Below are 18,797 nucleotides of genomic sequence, written 5' to 3'. Positions count from 1 at the left end.
ATCCTTATGCTGTAGGATTTTTTTTTGCCAGCCTGAAGTATGGCAGTAATACAGTCACTCAGACCTCTTCTGCAGCACCTGCATTATAAGACAGACCAAACCACTGCCCCACACAGTTAACTTCAGTAGTCAACACTACCCCTGATTTTTGGCAACAGAAGTACAAGCCTTTGAACCAGAAACTGCTGTGACACTGTTTTGGCTACATTAAAGAACAGTCTCAGAGAGAAAAGACACCTGTTCCCCCAGTAGAATATATAATTAATTTGGAAAGAAGAGAACAGATAATGTATGTTTCCAGACCTAGATATTGCACTTATACCCACAAAGTCTGTCTTTTCCACTCAGAACTACCAAAAGCTCTTTTTGAAATAGTTCCCTTTCTGGGGACAAAAAGGAAAGGGTGTCTTTATGTGTGCAGAGGGACTAGGAAGCCATTTGTGGCATTACTCTTCAGTCAGTTATACCTGAGACCATTAGCATAGTTTATTTCTAGGTATAAAGGTGCTACTCCTGGGTTGTAGTGACAGACCCCCAGCTGTGGGGGATAGAATATAATGGGGTCTGGAAATCCTCATACAAATGAAGCTGTCACAAGGAACCTTCTATGTCTGGACTAACATGGACACTTCTGAATCCATGTCAGAAACCTGATAACTAAAAAGCAAAATGGATTTCAGAGCACCTACACATCCTCCCTTTTGGTCATCTAAAATCCACAATACTTCCAGAGAACTGTAGACTAGTTAGACCAGTGGCTAAACCAGTCATTCAGCATAACATTCAGCCGACCAGCATAATACTACATATTGCTGTCTGCATGTTTGTAGACCTGCATATACAAGTAACCGGTAATGTCTTTCAAGGTGAAAACGCAGTATCCCTGTCCCAGCTTACCCAAAACGCTCCCAGTGCTCTATTTCATGCAGCAGCTCTGAGCTCTTCTGTTCTTGAGTAGCTGGGTCCTCCTCTTGGGAGAGTCTCAAAAGTTTTAGGAAGTGAAGTGGGAGATGTACACAGGTTCTGAAGGGCATGGACATCTAGAATCACAAGACAAGTCAGCTGAGTTCTCAGAGAAACACATCCTCCTCCTTAGCATGAAAATTTGCATGACATGCAATTGATTTATTGGTGCACTTAGAAGATAGCCATTAATGCAGTGAACTTTCTGACCCTTGTGTAAATACAGCACAGAGTAATCCCAACCACTTTACACAGGATGAAAGAGAGAGGAACCAGAGCTGTTTTAGCTGAGTATGACAAGAGATGTCTGTGGGACCCTGGCTGCTTTTGCACCTTGTAATATTCCCTCTTCTATTTTCTTAGAAACAAGCTAGAGGGTAGATTTGAGGTATCAGTGGATGAAGAAAAGCTTCCTATGACTAGGTGAGATGCAGGGAAAACAGAAAATGTAAAAAACCCATGTACTGTTGTAAAGACTAGACTTGCCTTGATGCAGCAGTCAGCGCAGACAACACTAAGAGGAAAAAAGTTCCCAGCATTATCATTTGAGTAAAGATCTGCAGATACTGATATTGCAGCTAAGGGTGACTTTCCCAAGTAAGTCTTAATTTGTGATTGTGGCACAATCACTTGATGGCAAAGTGAGCAAGCTTAGAACTCCCCTATACAGTTTCCCAGCCCTCCTATTTATCCTAGTTTAAATCATCTGAAATGTGTCAGCATCCATAGCTTGAAGGCTTTATCTGCAAAGGCCCTTTACTTTTCACCCAGCAGTACCACCAGACAGTTACTCAGTTCTCAGTGGTTGTTTACTTGTTGCTTGTAATCAATTCAGTGCTTCACCACTGCTTCAGATATATTTAAGTGAGCCTTAATGAGGCTGAAGTTCCTCTTTTCCTCTCCTATGATCAGAAAACCTCTGACAAATAGTGGATACAAGTAGGTCCAACACCTTTCCCAGTCACAGGGTCTGGAGTTCGCTTTTTCAGTCATCAGCAGAAGATTCTGGTGAAAAGTCTCTCCCAGAACCTGCTCATGCCCTTGACTGAAGTTAAATCCAACCTTTAGAGCAAAATGCAGAGAGTGACCTCTGAGAGAAATTGAATCTAATATTTGCACAGTAAATTTGGTTATTGCTATTAAGAGTTAAAATTGAGATACCACTTCAGAGGCAAGTTTTTCCACATCCTCTGCAGCTGTAGGCACTTCAGCCTGGCTTTTGCAGTAAGGCAAAACCAAACGGTTCACCAACCTGTTCCTATCCAGTACTACAACTGTTTGAATACCGAGTATTTTCAGCACTGTTCTTTCAACTATTTTCTCCCTCCTCATTCAGTCCTTTTGTACCAGCTCACCTGCTGCAGAGGTAACAGCTGTAAGGCCACTTCAGAAACATCTGCTTATGGCAGCTGAAACAGATCTGTGGAAAGGAAAGTTACTTGTGAATGCAAATGGGAAATATCTTTGTACCAACAGTATCCACTGCCTGCCAAAGAGCAAGCACATAGACCAACCTTCTAAAGGCTTTATATCCACATACAATAACAGAGGTCCAATAAAGGATAGCAGACACAGGAAATAAAAGCTAAAAAGGCAAAAAAAAAAAAGCCTTACTTGTAGGCCAGTGTTTTTATGATGCAGAGGTTTGGGGCAGCTGCCAGACAACAGGAGTTTAAAAAAAGGCTCTTGAGCAAACAATAGCTGTATTGTGCAAGAGTGTAACAGTAGCTAGTTAAGAGAGAGGGAAGAAGAGAGACATTCTTTGAGGTAGACTGCAGCAATCCCAAAGAGATTAAGTCAGGGCAAATTTGAATCCAATCCTGAAGCAAAAAATGAGTCATAAGGAAGCTGATGAGTCGCTTGAACTTTATAAAAAAGAACACATTCATACACAGCTGGCAGTCAGAAGTGATATTATCTTGAGAAGTAGAGCTTGAGAAAGCTAAAAAAACTTCAGCAGCAAGAACACAAAGAGGGTAAGAGAGCCATTTTAGAACAGGCAGAGAGCAGGCAAGTTAAAGCAGGGTTGGTAAGTAAGGTGAGAAGAAAACAAGGATTCACTCTCAGGAGCATCAGATAGACTGTGCAAGTAGCATAGCTCTGCTAGTAGAACCTTTGGCTCTGTCTATACTGCTAAATAAGTGAGGGCAAGATGCTGACCTCTAAGCCAAGTAGCACGGACTTCCTCACATCTGTGCTGCAAAGGGCTTGTACTCACAACATCTGCTCTAGAGGGGCTGGTTGCAACACTCCCTCTAAAGAAGACTTGGTGAAAAAGCCAGCAGTTAAGCAGAGTGGACAGCCAACAGTCCTGTGCTGCAGGTCATTCCCTGTCCTCATCTCCCCAACCTTTGTGTCCACTCAGCAAGGTGGTTTGAGTCAGCACAACTCAGGTGCGGGAGCCTGAGTTAAGAGCCCTCGTTTCACTGTTTAACAGTACCAAATCCCAATTAATTATTTTGTGATTTCAGAGCTGGCCAACAGTCATGGCAGTCAGCTCTCCTAGCGTGGAAGTAACAGACAAGAAGTATCAAGCAAAGGCTGCGTTACTTTCTAGGCAGTTTACAGCTTAACATTGATTAGAAGCCACCACAGCACAACTATTAAAAGATTTTTAAAGCCTAGCATCAATCTTGGATCAGCTGTATGAACAGGATAAGTTGAGGCAGAGTACCTCAGCATTTCAGCACTGAGGGCCATGAAGCCAGCCAGCTTTTGAAAAAGCAAGGACAGTACAAAGAAAAGGAAAGGAAACATACCTTTGCTCTTGGAAAGACACTATCACTGCCTCCTTGGAAGAAGCCTTGCCCTTCCAGCATCATCATTGCATATCTGGTTCCAATCAGCTCAGCAATGGTTGGCCACTTGGTAGAAGAGGGACAGTCCTATCGAAAGACAGAAGTTAAGCATCAGAGAAAGCTGAAGGAAGCAGATATTTGGGGACATCATCCTCCAAATTGGGTCCCAAAAGGCTCAGGAGCATTTGTCCCCAAAACTCAGTTTTGCCAGTGATGGGGAATATGAGTTGACTCCTTGAGAATACTAGCAGAGCAACTACTACAGGGGTTTTAGCGGTTGCTATAGTTTTCAAGCAGCTTCTTGACACCTCATTAGGGAAGCAGGTCCCTCAGTCACCACAGTAGTTAATACCATCTCTAGAGCCAGTCTCTGGGCAATTCTACCCTTTGGTACAGACCACAGCACAGATGGCACCCTGGCCCCTCCTAGGTACAGGAACCCTTTCCACAGCACAACACTCTCTTGCCTTCTCTCTCCAAGACCCACAGGCCCCACAGAAATGGCAGCTGTGGTCTGGTAGTTGACCAAAAGAGACAACACTGCTTTTATCCCCAGGCGAGGAGTCCAACCCACCTGCATCCCGCACCACACTGCTGAACAAAGAGGTCACACAGAGTTATGCTCAGTTTAGAGACTTGCCAGGGAGTGGGGCAGGGAGGGATGCAAAAGGAAAGGAGGAGGCAAGGGCACAGCACACCTTGTCAGGGCAGAACAGGGTGAGGCCATGATTCAGAAGGTTGAACAGAAGCACACAAAACCCAGCATTGCTCCCACAACAGTCATTCAGAGCCTGACGACTTCAGTACCACATACATTTAAAAGTCACTGATGCTGTGCTATCTACATTTTGTCAACTACTTGTTCCCTTTACTGCAGTTTAAAGGATATTTGTGAACATATCAGAATCTAGAAAGAATGAGGGGAGATGGAGAAAGCAGGACAGTCCCACTGCCAACTATAGTCTGCTTGAGGAAGCCTTGATGGACACTTTAAAGTAATACAGTGGTATTTTTCTCTTCTTGTATGAGGAACAACTTTATTTCATATCATTCAAACTAGGAAGCCTCCACAAGGACACCGCAGCATCCAGTCTTCTCTTAAGCCATCTCCAAGGAAAGAATAATATCCCAACTTAAGATCAGTATACAATATGGCCTAAGGCAAAAACCACAGAACATGCTTACTGCTTGCACGAGGATCAAGGTGCAAGCTCTGGTCATTACCAGATGTATCAGACCAGGCTTGCTAGCTGACATGCCAGACTTACAAGTTCCTTGCTTTGAAGGCCTCTCTCTAAAGATTTGGACCTTCCTCTGTATGGAGGCAGCTGCTGTTGGCCAGCATTCAGGAAACTATTATGTTTAATATCTCCTAGTATGGGTGCACTCATGGGAGGATGTGTGCAATTTGCAGCAAGACCTGGATAGGAAGAGAGAGTTTTAGGGTGCAGAAAACCAACTGGCAGCTTCTAAGGATTCACCCCAAATGCTGAACGCTCAAGAGCACTACACTGCCTTCTGAAGGTAGCAAGGCTCACAGCTCCCCCCCATCAGCTCAGATCACAAAAAGCAGAGGTTACACTAATTATGCTTGTCAGTAGACAGTGATGAGGCTTCATTAGCACCATTTAGTTTAATAAAATCAAGTGATGCACTTTCTACTTGAACATTCAGAACACTCATTTAGCTTTTACTGTGAATTCCAGTTAGGCCTTTGGGGACATGCTATCATTGTTTTGAAGCTGCAGGAGCTCTACAAGCCTCAGTCAACTGCAGAGGAATGGTTTTCTAAGGGCACGTCCCCAGACTCCTTACTTAGTGTTGGAGCTTCTCCTGTAAAGTGTCTTCAGGTCATCAGAGAGAAAGTGTACAGTGAGCCCAACCAAAGGCTTTGGGAACCCTGCAGGCCATTGACTGTTCTTTTGTCACCTGGTTTACATGTGCAGCTAGAAGTACACTGACCTGTGCTGTTGCAGAACACTAGTGATGACCTGGTTGAGACAAGCCAGGTGCTGGAAGGCAGCTTGGGAGTGGTTTCCTGTAGGCCAGAGGACATTATGTTCTTTAGCTGCATATAAGACACCAAGCCCACTTCCCCAGGAGTGCTGCTGCTGCTGCTAAACAAAAGCCAGCATACCCAGGACTGACCAGAAATGTTCAAGGCTCAGCCAAAAGTGGAGCAGAGAGAGAAATCAATGTGGTACATTTAGCAACTTTATATTCCATTAAGTAATACCAAGTTAATTGCCCCCACAACCAGGAAGCTCCAGCCAAGTTAGTGAAATTTCAAATTCATCTGTTCTTTCTCTCACCCGAGTTCAATGCAGATACTAGTCCCAAAGCTTCATCTGTTCAAGAACCAACTTCACAAAATCCACCCTATATAACTATCAAGAGTACACTGGAACCATTTGGTTTTGGCTCCAGCTCACATGTAGCAACACCGGAGAACAGTTCAATGACTGTGCGCCGCTAACCCAATTCAAACCCAATGCTGTATCTCAACAGCATTGTTTCTAGCTTCTCTAGAAAAGCAGAAAACAAATTTGATTATATTAGTCTCCATATGAAGGTTCTTTAGTTTAGAAGCAATACATGAACCACAGGGTTCTCAAATGCTGAACATTCCTACAAGTAGCACAGACTTGTCCAAATATAGCTAAGATTTTTCTGCTTTTATTAATTCATATCCGTTTTCCTCAGTTAAGCAACTGCATTTCAGACAGAAATGTTTACAGAAAACAGATTCCTGTTTGTATGCCAGCGCATCTGTGCTAGACATGATGTGTTAGGGCTTCAGTTCTGTTCACAGAATTTCTGAATATGCTCAGACTGAATCCCAGAACCAAGCAGTCAAGCTTTTCATGATCAAGCCAGGAGTTAAAGAACCCAAAGACTATGTATCATGGTTTATTGAAGAGTGGTGCTCCCAAAATTGCTCCACAGGCAGAAGAGTGGGAATTGACCAGTGATGTTGCTTCCTGAAAATAAATCATTAAGTTTTCCTTCCACGAGCTCACATACCACATGAAATGCAAATATGTCAATACATCTAGCATCAAATGCCTCCCTGTGAGGTAAGAGTGTTTATAGTTCTGGCCCAAATTGGCCAAACTGCTATGCATATTAAAACTTCTGCAGGATCTAGTTTTAAGAAACCAGAGCAGACCATGGTTCTATAAGTTCTATGTGCAGTCATGCCACAAAAAGAAGTGTTTAAATACGGTATGAGCTTCTGTAGAGGAAAGGACTTCAATGAACCTAATAGTACCACATTCATTCACTTTTGAGAGACAAGATTGCCCACACTAGGATTTGAACCTGATGTTCCAGGCTATGTGTGCGTGCAGATCTAATACCTGAAGTACTTGTGCCTCTCCAGAGTCCTTTCATTTAAAGCCTTACCTGAACTCCTGGTCCCAGCTGCTGTGTTGTAGTGTTGACAGTTTTAAACTTGGTACTGGTGTCTTGGAAAGCTAAGAAACTATCGCTTGGAGATTTCAAGACAATATTTGGTGTCACAAGCATTTCTGCAGGGGAGAGGGGAAACAAAAACCCCCACGCAAACCAGTAAGATAAGACATTGTGCTGTGACAAGAAAATGACAAATTTGATACCCACACATCAGAATTTGATATTTGGCTAGAGTTTGTCCTGGTAGTTACATCATTTTTTAGTTTTGCCTGATGGTCAAAATCCTGTTTTCTCACTTAGTAGACAGACAAATTTGAACATCCATAAAAAATAAAAGGTAAGTTGAAACATCTTTTGAGTCTTAATAAGCCACAAACAGATTTTCTAGAAAGAACTATTCTTATGCCATACCATTTCTATCACACAAAATTTGCATTCCCACCTCCCTTGCATTATACATGCTATAGAGAAGATAAGCGGGCTTTCATTTCAAAGGCCATCCATTATTTTTAGTCGATGCTGACTTCACTTGCATGCTTCACAGGTCACTTTGCAGCAGGTACCTTTGGGTCTGCTCCCATTTTCCCTTGCTGCTGCTGATCGAAGGTTCTGTGGTTGTTTTACTTCTGCCATGAGCTGTTCATGCCAGCTGGACTCGCATGGCACACACTCTTTCAGCTTCCTCTCCAGCACCTGCAGGCAAAGCATAGCACCAGAAAGAGCCAGTGGATAGAGCAAGGAGACCAGTGGTGACAGAACTACTCCTTCAACAATGGCACTGTTTTACAAGTGCTTCTCACTCAGGAGTGCACTGGGCCTTGCACAGAAGAGACACATGACAGAACCTTTAGATAATGCATGGTAGAATACTTTAGCAACTCTCAGATTTGAAACTGAGAACTCCAGGATTGCTTTCAGGACCACAAAATGTTCTAAATGGAAGAAGCAGCAAAGGAAGTAGGGAGACTGATTATCTTTCTCCTATGATGATGTCACCTCCCATTTTCCTAGCCTCATGTTTTGGCAGGAGGGTGTGCCCAAAAGTATGGTTAATATATCCCCCTCCCAAATCCAAACCAGTAGCTAAGACATTAGCTCTATATTCATAGAAACTGTCCTGTCAACTCCAGACTTATCTTGTTTTGCTATATTAGAGGCAGCACCAGGTCACCTACAGGCTTTAGATGAGACCTGGGGGCAGCTACATCAGCTTTGGGGGTCCTGTGGTTTTGCTCGATGATCACCTGAAAGAGCAGAAATGATGCTTCAGCAATAGTTCTTCCTCTACTCCTGGTACACCCTCCCACTCAGTGACACAGTGAATGTTTCAAGTCAGGATTTGGGAATGGGGGAGGTAGGGAAGGCATAACAAAGCTGAGTTGGGAAGTGTAGAATGATGATGTTTACCCACGTGGGTTTTTGGTAGAGACAGATTTGCCTGCAGCAAGCTAGAGGCAATCAGAAATGCTGCACAGCCTTCTGAGACTTGCACAAGAAGCATACAGCCTTCTAGCCCCAGCACCTCATGAACTGCTCCAAGAAGCCACTGGAAAACGTTGTACTCAAGATTTTAATGTCAGGAGTGATCCTGACAAGCACCATGGTCACATCACATTCATCAGTGAGAACTCAGCTCCAGGGAGGTGAATAACTGAATGGGTTAACAAGACTGTAACGAGAACTGTTGCGGCAGGCAGCTGTATGCATAAGCTAGAGTCCCAGAGACTGGCTTACAGCCCTACATAAAACTAGGAATAATAACAAGATAGAATTGCAGGGCAGGTATTCATGTGAGGCAGACTGTCTCTCTCATCAAGCCCTGTGCTTGCTGCATAGAGGAGAACTGACCAAAAAGTCACATTGCACATGCATGTCTTTAGCTGCCTTGTTCACTTACTCTAATTTGAGGCTATGCCATTTACTTTCCCTGTGTGTACAACTTCAGAACACGTGGGAGTGCAGGTAGAACAACCCTACAGCTTCCCACACTAGCTGTGCTTTCATTCATTTGCAAATTAGACCACTGTTTGCTAGAGAGGCTTTAAAATAGCTTTGCAGATGGGGAAATCCTCATTTAAGAGCTTTCACAAAGACCTGAGCAGTAGCACTCTACGCTTTCTTCTAGCATTTCTGACTACTACTCTTCAAACATGTTTGTGCTTCTCATCGACCACAGAAAAAAGATTAAAAAAAAAAAGAAAAAAGAAAATCAAGACCCAGTTCATCCCGCCACCTTGAGTTACAGTTCTGTACTGCACAGTGCATTGATACACAGTACATCGTAACTACTTGTGTTCATTGCAAGGTATTGTCTCCTTTCTACTACTATTCATTTATATACCAATCAAGATATCATCTCCAGAGAAATGTCATAGCCTTATCTGAAGGCTGGAGCCACAGTCAAGACAAGCAAGAGCTGGGGTGTTAGAGAAGTGCATGGTTTAGCTGAGGCTTTTAAACCCTCTGCACTCTAGCAGCGCCAACAAGGAGAAAAAAGCTGATGTCTATTGTGGTATGCAAAGTTTTCACTTTTTAAAATATCGCTTTTTATTGCAAGTAGAGTCGTGTCTCATCTTCTGCCAAGACGTCTGTTTGCAAAGCATGCCAATGCCACAAAGCCTTATGCCAATGTTTTAGATCTGCTCATCATTCCCAGCTCAAGCTGCAGCAAGCTAACAGAATCACAAGCTTTTAGAGACACCCCAGACATTTTTGTATCTGGTCATCTTCAGCAACCATCCACATTGCTGGAAACCCCTTACTACTTGAGTCAGCACAGCAGATGCCCCTGGAACAGGGTCAGCTTTTTTGACCCTGACTAAACTCCTGCAATAGCTCATGTACACTGCCTAGAGGCCTCTGCCTCAGGCTGAGCAAAGGACTCGCTTAGAAGTGCTTTTACACTTGCACACATCCAACAACATCCAAGAAGGCAAGGAAACTAGTAATAGATGCCAGGCACAACCCAGCTCAAGGAGCCTGGAAGGACACAAGCATCCAAGGTGGAAAGCATAAGCAGGCAAGGGTCTGTTTCATGAGACTGTTGTGTGCAAGGCAGCATAATTGCTGCAGGGAAGAGAGTGGCTGACCCCTGGAGGGAGAAAAAATTTACCATCCAACTTCATGAATGCATGGCTACCCCTGACTTAAAAAGTTACCGGATGTGAAGCACTTGGGTGGACAAACAGGGTGATCTAATGTTGAGCTGCAGCTGAAAGGGCGACCCAGGCACTTCTGGACTTGGAAGTACCTTTGACAAAGACAGGCTTTTGGAGAAAAGGTCTCAACAAATACTGCTTAGAAATGAGGTACAACAGGTGCTTTCAAAGTTGTCCGTTGACGCTAGTCACTCACCTTCCGAAGGGTGTACCTCTTGTGCTGAATATCATCCAAAAGCAATTCATAGGGAGAGCGGATACATTCTTTTGGAGACACGTGACACTGTGGTCGCTCAGTGGCCTTGCGCAGCCTCACACCATTCTGTAGTTCACGGATGATGCTGGGCCACAGGGATGCCTTGGAGAAACCAGAGAGGGCCAAGTCAACAGCTGGCTAGAAAGCACAGAGCAGCATCCTCTCCCTTCATGTAATAGGGCACACTTAGCAACTGAACTAATTCAGAAACAGGGAACTGTGTCCTCAACACCCCCTTCAACTCACTTCTAGATCAGGGCACAGTACCAGCACAGAGAATTGCTTCTCTTTGCAGAAGTTAATTTACAATGATGGATCTGCGAGCTGGCTTGCCAGGTTCATTCCCAAATTTTGTCATTAACTTTATAAACGTACTTCAGCAAAACACAGCTTCTGCTGCCAGGTAGCTAGACCCATTTTCTTGAGTACCTACTTCCTGCAAGTGCTCCAGGTGCCAGACTTTTTTCATATTATTGGATCCTAGGAAACACTGGGAATGAAATCCCAAATCTTACCACTAAAAGCCTCGGAACTTTCAGAAAACAACCAACCAAGGGCTGAAGGGCCCACAGACAAAAGAGGAGGATAAGGGGACAGGGATCTCCTACTTAAACCTTCACAGCAGCATATATTAGCAGTTTCAGCCTGGAGGTACAAGCTGGTAACTGACATCTGCTCATCCTGATCCTGTATTAATATCTGAGGATGCTCAGGCATGCAGTATAACCCAACAAAAGTTAAAGACAGGAAAAAAATAATCAACTTGATAGCATGTTTAGACAACATTGTAATGGAAGTGCTAAGTCAACAGCTTATCTGGATCCCAACGGCAAATTGAGTAAGAACAAGTGATTGTATTATAAACAGTGAAAGGGAAGCAAAACATTTTAGAAAACTGCCTCAGAACAAAGTTTCTGACTTAGACTCCTCTCCCTTTTCCACCTGCAGTCTGAAACATCTTCTCTCAACTTATCCCTTCAGATATCTTGGTATAATATCAGAAGAGTCTTGTACAAACTCTGACTGATGGCTGCCTTCAAGGAGATAGATTTTTTTTCTTGGATGTTTTTAGCCTGGCTTTGGTACAGTCATACCTCAACTCCAGAGAACTAGAACTGTCAAAGAGTGACCATATACTAGCCATATCTCCTAGACTATATTTATTATTGTATAGGAGAACACACAAAAGTCTCTGGGCAAACTGATCAGTATTAGAGGCCTTTGAAATAGCTTATCCTGACCTATTTGCACTTCCTAGAGTTGTATTTCACACAGTGACAGAACTTGACTGAAAGATATGACCTGAAGAGAGACTTCTATACTGTACTATTGCCACATTAGTTTCAGGACAAGAATTGCCTTCAGCTGGCCATTTCAGAGCAACTTGTACACCCAAAACATTTTTTCAGATATAGGTCAGTCATACTTTTCTTTCCCTACTGACTGGATCACTGCAATTATTCTACTTGGGCAATCCCAGGTATTGTCAAACTCCACATAAACTTCCCACACCTTGGCAATACAACACGAAATGCTGCAACACTCCAAACATATTGCATTCAGTTCAACAGATGAGTGGTAAGACAGTTGTGTTCTTAAGAGGTCTCACTGCTTAGATTTCAAGGTGAAGATTGTCTTGTGACATGTACGGATAAGCTCTGCTGAAACCGTACAACCCTGCACACTATCAGGCTGTGGTCTATGTTTCAGAAGGCCTGTTTTGTAGCAGTCAACATGCAAAAGTGCGGTCCATAGAGAGCATTAGCTGCTTGGCACCACTCAAGGCATCAGCTCTAATCTGTGGGATCCCAGTGAAGTTGGCATCCCAGTTATTTTAAACTCAAGAGTTTGTCAGAGCGATGCAATCAATTGGTGCTTAGGGACTTGGAAACTAGAGGCAGAGGATTTGCAACAGACATCCTGCTTTTGGAATTCATGTCTCCTGAAGGAGCAGAGGCCAAATACACTGGCCTTCAGGCCACACGGCAAAGCCCATGTATTTATTCATGTATTCCCTGCAGAAAAGAGCTATAGCAGTTGATGAGTTTGTGGTTTGAGATAGCTTGCCAGTTTATTTTAATAGATCACAAAATTGAGAATATGCCCAAACACACATTTCACAAACATTTTCATACGAATAGTTTGAGCACGCTTCAAAGCAAGTGCTATTTAGACAAAGGGAGCAAGCCCACAAGTCTCTCGGGGCTTGCTGTTTGTCTCCACAGACTCCAGACTACAGTGCATTTGTTTATGCTGGGCAGAGCTCCAGCCAGAAGAGCTATTTGTTTCTGATTAAGCCCTGACTGTGTAGGGCCTTGAAAAGAACAGAATAAGTTGCTTTCTCTGCCCCAAACACACAGTCCAAGATCTATGGAAGGACAGAATGGAAAGACAAGAAAGGCAGTGAGCAGAAGGTAGGAGCTACATCAACCTCACCCTCCTTCACCCCTTTGTTTGAGCTGCTGGAGCTGCACAACCACAAAGATGGACAGGGCTACTGGCCATCAGTCCCCTCCAGCCCTGAACCAGCACAGACCCCACATAAGAGTGAACTAGTCCACCCCAGTACCACCACCAACAAAACAGTTTTCTGGGAGTTTTCAGTGCAGGTACCAGAAAGGAACAGATTGCTTTTGGCAGGTGTCAGTTTCTGCCAAGAGCTAGAGTTTGGGGCTCATTTGCAGGAAGAAACAGCCTGAGTAACTACTTGTAGACACTTACTCCAAAGACTGCCTCCAACTTCATTTTTAGAAGTGGTTTAAGTTGAACCACAAAGACAATCTTTGTGTAGAATAAATGTCTGCATGAGGTTAACACACAAAATAGTTTAACTTCAGGTTCACTCCCCAGCTTGTTTTGCAGACAAGTCTTTAACTACTTAAGCTCTTGAACAACCTAAGAAATTTAATTTGTGTTCAAGCTCTACTTTTCATAGAAGTCAATGGAAAGACTCAGAGACCCAAGGTAGACAAAAACCCCAATCTCCCATAATGAAGAAATTAAATCCCTTACCCAGTGTTTTTCCTTCTTCTGAAGGGGATTTTCCACCAAAGCTTCCACATCCATTTTCCTCAGACTCTGAGAAGCAAGCACATGAGGTCATTACCTTGCACTCCTCAGTGATTTCCTGTCTATCCAGTATGAATTAATAATATTAATCTGAAAAGCCCCAAACACCCAAACTTTCAAAAGCTACCATAAATTACTAATATGGTGTGGAGACAACAGCATTTCACATAGTGAAAATAGACCTTCAGCTAGGCACTCCATTTCTAGTGGAATGGGAAGGTTACTTTAGAACTAGGTGAGTGTGTGAAGGGAATAGCAAGCTAAGGGGTGATCCAAATGTACCTCTTTGGAGGTCTGGATGATGGTCACAAGCTTCTGAAGTTCCATGTATTCAGTAAACAGACTCCTACAGGTCTTTTCATAATGGCTGATAGCCTCAGAAGGCCTGGACAAGTGCTCCTCGCAGGCCTGAAAGAAGTACAGCTATTTAAAAGAGATCTTGAAATGAAAAAACATGGTAGGATGGAATAAAGCAAGATTCAATTTTCTCAATCCATGGCTAAAAAACATCTTCCTCACAGCCCCCTGGTATCTTTTTTTTCTATTGCAGATGCAGAGAAACAAAGCAAGATGTCCAATCTTACATGTACAATAATGTAAGTAGCTATATAATTTATATATCTTCTCCATAAGGTGTGCTTTGAAATAACTACCTGGAAGGGGAAGTCTCCAGTGCAGACAAAGCACAAAAAACCACAGCAGGTGGAGTCACTTGCTCTGTTCTTTTCCCCTGCCCTGATCAGATAGAGGGATGGGAAGTTTCTCATACCTTTAAATTATGGTTGAGAGGAAAGTGTTTGAGTTGAGATATTCAAATCCCAGCTCTTGCAGAAACGATGAATACGATGAACAAGTGACTTTTTTTAATATCCATAGTCTTCTAAGTATCAAATTTGGAGACTATGTACAGAAGGACTTTGTACACGTGGCTGTGTGAAAGCCATGCTCAGTCTTCCTTCTTCATTCTTTTCCATAGGCACCTGCACACATCTAATATGGTTTTGCCTTTTCCCTCTGATGGGAAGGCCACGTGCTCCCTCTATGTCCTCCAACAAGCTACCCAGCTTTTTCCTGGAAATGGTCTTGCCCCTTGGTTAACAGCATTGTTCCATCAACTCCTCTAAGCTGCTATATTTACTAAGTGGGAAGAAGGAAACCTTGATAACATCCTGCAGAGTGACCACTGGTTTCATTGCCTCATCATCCAGTTTCAACATGAGGCACAGCAGTTTCTCCAAAGGATCGCTCAGTTCTCGCTCCACTTGGCTGTCGATTCCCCAGTCCAGGGCTTCATAGATCACCATTCCCAAGTACTCCAACAGCTGCAGACAGAGACCAAGAAAGCAGTGCAGCACAAAGCATTGTGGAGAACTTCACAGCTCTCACTTTTCCAGCCATGTGCATGCCCTCCCCTGCCCCTCAGGGCTCAGCACATCTCAGGATGAGAAGGGCCCAAAAGGCAGCTAGATGCTCATCAGGTAGCCTGAGATACTCCCTAAATAAGCTGTTTTAAGATTTTTTAAATGCCCTTATCTAGCACCTCTAAGTTATCTCTTCTTAAGACAAAAAGACTGTGGGCTATTCCACAGTAGGCAGCATCTGCGCACATTGTTTCCTAGTCCCATTGTCTTATGTGAGTTCAATCCTAGCATTTTGCTTCATTTTCCAGATTGCAGGGGACAGGGTCACTTTCACAGGGCACAGCAAATTTAAGCACCTTGATAGTTTCCAAAGACATCTGCATCTCCTTAGCTGGCCTTCTGCTACAGCAGAATTATACCTGCACACATAACGAAGGTAAAGATGCAGGCTTACCTTGTCCTCTGACTGCTGAACACTGCCAACATCTGAAACAGAAAAAAGAGGGGAGGGGGAGAAAGACAACTGCATAGGCATTGATAAAGAGCTTTTAGAATCCCTGTCAAGAGAGAGAAACAGGAAGAATTCTTGGTAATAAGGAAACAAACCCCCCTTACTAATGTCAGTCCCACCTGGGGAAAGTAGGCCTATATTCGGGGACTCCTGGAAAGCAACACGGGATACTCTTATTGTGAGCATTAGCCCCAAACTAGCTGCTACTGGGTACTTTTTTTGTTTGCTAATAGATATCTAACTGCAAGGAAGGCACTGGATCTTTGTCTTCATTCTTTATTACCCGCTCTTGTCCCTGAAGAGTTAGCCTAGCATTGACCTTTACAGCAGTGCAAGCAAGCAGTGCATAAGACAAACTGTTGCCACTTGCTGGCTACACATAGTGACAAAAGAGGGAAACTGTCAATCATAGATCTGTCATGAGAGTTACTATAACAAAGGACCTAACTATACATTGGAAGATGAACAGAGCAGGACATATAATAAAGCCCCAAACTATTTATTTCAAATAACGTAAGTGGTAACAAACTTTCATCCCAGCTATTCCCTAGAACCAAATGACTCACTAGAGCACTATTAGAAAAATTACTAGGCCATACATCTGTATTACCACTCATCTACAGTCCTTTGAAATTAAGTATAGCCAGCAGAATAGCTTCATGACAACATACAGAGAGAGGAGAGGGGGAAAAAAACCCAAACAACTCCCCACTTTGTCCCCACATTTCAGCCTGTTACAGGAACAGCCCTTGGCATCCACAGCTACCTATGCTCTTACCGGACTTGTGGTACACCTTGAACGAACCAGTACCATCAGCATGGATAAAGATGCTTCCAGGACCTTTTATGAATACAGAATGGAGCGGTGAGCACAGCCCCTGAGCCAACTGCTCCATTTTACGGCAACACTGAAAGCAGACAGCCCAGGCTTGCTCCTCACTTATAGGATGTTCAAAACACCTCAGAATCTCAGCTAGAGAGACCTTTGTGATCCTCTGCTCACACCGTGGAGGCTCCATTTTCACCTTTACCACTCATCTCCACTCTTAGCCTAGGAAGTTTAACACCCCCCCCTTTCCACAACAAGCAAGTGCTCTTCACAGCCGTTTATCAGTTCTGCCTCTTGGTTTGCTCTCACCTCTCTTCCCCACAGGTGCGATCATTAATGCCAATTTTGCTCTATATTTTTAAAGGGACATCACTTTAATCTGTATTTGTATGAGACTCCTTGAAAGAAAACAGAAAGCGTACAACGAAATGCAATCTAAAGAGAAGATAAGACTGTACAAAAATTATGCTCAATTTAACTCCACTGTATTAATTGGAATACCAATGTTGGCAGGTAAGAAATGAGTACATTGAACCTCAGGCAGAGAGGGAAGGAGACAGGAAATAATGTCTTATACTCAGAGGAGAACTCACAGAAGACCACAAAAATGCAACCCATTTGATGGGAAATTATTCTGGGAGTACTAATACATTACAGCAATCAACTCCACAGGGCACCTGCATCCACCACAGGCCCCACTCCTGCCTGGCCTTGACCCTTTGGCCCTGCCACAGCAAATACCAACAGCTGGGGCTGGGAGCAACATGTGCAGAGACCAGGTAGGCCAGATGGGCACCCAGGGCAAGGGCAGCAAGGCCCGTGTGTCCTGGTTTCAGCTGGGATGGAGTTAATGTTCTTTCTAGTAGCTGGTATAGTGTTATGTCTTGGATTCAGTATGAGCAGACTGTTGATAACACACCGATGTTTTCAGTTTTTGCCAAGTAATGTGTAGACTAAGTCAAGGATTTTTCAGCTTCTCATGCCCAGCCAGCAAGAAGGCTGGAGGGACACAAGAAGTTGGGAGGGGACACAGCCAGGGCAGCTGACCCGAACTAGCCAAAGGGATATTCCATACCGTATGATGTCATGCCCAGCATATAAAGCTGGGGGAAGGAAAAAGGAAGGTGGGGTACGTTCAGACTTATGGTGTTTTGTCTTCCCCAGGAACCATTATGTGTGATGGAGCCCTGCTTTCCTGGAGATGGCTGAACACCTGCCCGCTGATGGGAAGTGGTAAATGAATTCTTTGTTTTGCTTTGTTTGCATGTGCGGCTTTTGCTTTACCTATTAAACTGTCTTTATCTCAACCCACCAGTTTTCTCACTTCTACCCTTCTGATTCTCTCCTCCATCCTGCTGCGGGGGGAGTGAGCAAGTGGCTGTGTGGGGCTTAGTTGCCAGCTGGGTTTAAACCACAACACCCTTCCTTGTTCAAAATGCAATACAAATTGCTACTGGTGTGAAGTAAGTTATTGTTGTGGTTTAACCAGGACAGTTACCCAGCTTTTTTTTTGCACGTTGGGCTCTGTATGTGCGTGATGTGATGGGAGGGGACGGCTGCATGGCTTGTGACGGGGGTCACCCCCTGAACAATTCTATTGCAGGGGTCCTCAGCTGCTGCCCCGCTGCCTCTGAACGGCCCGAACTCCCGGGGCAGATGCTGAAGAACCGCGAGGTTTAAAAAGTGTGAATACCACTCCTATTTCTTTCCCTTCCCACTTCTGACGTTTTGGGAATGCAGTGCGCCAGGCACGCCCCGGGCCTTGGAGAGGTGTCCAGGCCAGTGTGCCCCGGCATCTCCGGGCCATGTGGTGGGTGCTCACAGGCAACACGACCGGGGGGGCTCACACCCGGGCCGTGTTTTTTGGGCTGCCCCGTGGCCTTTACCCTGCCCCAGGCATCAGCCGTGCCACGGTGCTTGGCCGGGACCCCGAAAGGGGCTTTCCCGCTCCCGCCTGGGCGGCCCGCAGCTCCCCGCGGCCACGGGTGGCTGGGGAGGCCCGGGACCTTCTCCTCCGCGGCGCCAGGCACCCAGCAGCACCCGAGCCGAGCCGTGCCGTGCGGGGAAGGGGCGAAGGCACGCCAGGCACCAGGGACCCAGCAGCGAAGCCCAGGGCGGGCACCCTGCACGGGGCCGCCCGGCTGGAGGGCCGCCCCCGGAGAGCAGCAACCCCACCCGCCCCGGGGTGACTTGGTCCGGCCTGCCCACCCCCGCCAACATGGTCCCGCCCGCGTTCGGCTTCCCTCCTGCCCTGCGCAGCGCCGCCCCACCCCGGGGAAGATGGCGGCGCCGGAGGCGGCGTGGAACCGGCTGGACGTGCCGTGGCCCGCGAGCAGCGCGACGGTGGCACTGGCGGCCAAACACCCTGCAGGTCCCCGGCGCGGGGGCCGGGGCGAGCTGAGCTGAGCTGGGGCGTGGGCCCGAGGGGGGCCCGGGGG

General features: G+C 45.0%; 2 protein-coding genes across 2 annotated transcripts in view; one reads left to right on the top strand and one right to left on the bottom strand.

Annotated features, from left to right (window-relative positions):
• Positions 1-893: 893 nt before the first annotated feature.
• LOC104831853 (protein spire homolog 1-like) lies at positions 894-16,589 on the bottom strand. The gene is made up of 11 exons (XM_010567675.1): positions 16,309-16,589; positions 15,474-15,505; positions 14,816-14,980; positions 13,941-14,066; positions 13,602-13,667; positions 10,530-10,691; positions 7,739-7,868; positions 7,167-7,291; positions 2,319-2,383; positions 1,450-1,477; positions 894-1,040 (listed from the first exon to the last, which is right to left on the bottom strand). The coding sequence occupies exons 1-11, from the start codon at positions 16,547-16,549 to the stop codon at positions 894-896; spliced, it is 1,287 nt and encodes a 428-aa protein (XP_010565977.1). The 5' UTR covers positions 16,550-16,589.
• A 2,050-nt stretch (positions 16,590-18,639) lies between these two features.
• The window catches only part of LOC104831675 (chromosome unknown open reading frame, human C3orf17), a 5,557-nt gene continuing 5,399 nt past the window's right edge, over positions 18,640-18,797 (top strand). Inside the window, exon 1 of the mRNA XM_010567412.1 lies at positions 18,640-18,730. Within this exon, the coding sequence (XP_010565714.1) occupies positions 18,640-18,730 (91 nt within the window). The remainder of the gene's footprint in view (positions 18,731-18,797) is intronic.

The sequence above is a fragment of the Haliaeetus leucocephalus genome, unplaced genomic scaffold, assembly GCF_000737465.1.
Source record: "Haliaeetus leucocephalus isolate CR32 unplaced genomic scaffold, Haliaeetus_leucocephalus-4.0 Scaffold228, whole genome shotgun sequence".
In the NCBI taxonomy this organism is placed as follows: domain Eukaryota; kingdom Metazoa; phylum Chordata; class Aves; order Accipitriformes; family Accipitridae; genus Haliaeetus; species Haliaeetus leucocephalus.
The sequence above is the reverse complement of the archived record's forward strand: the minus strand, read 5'-3'. Positions and strand labels throughout refer to the sequence as shown.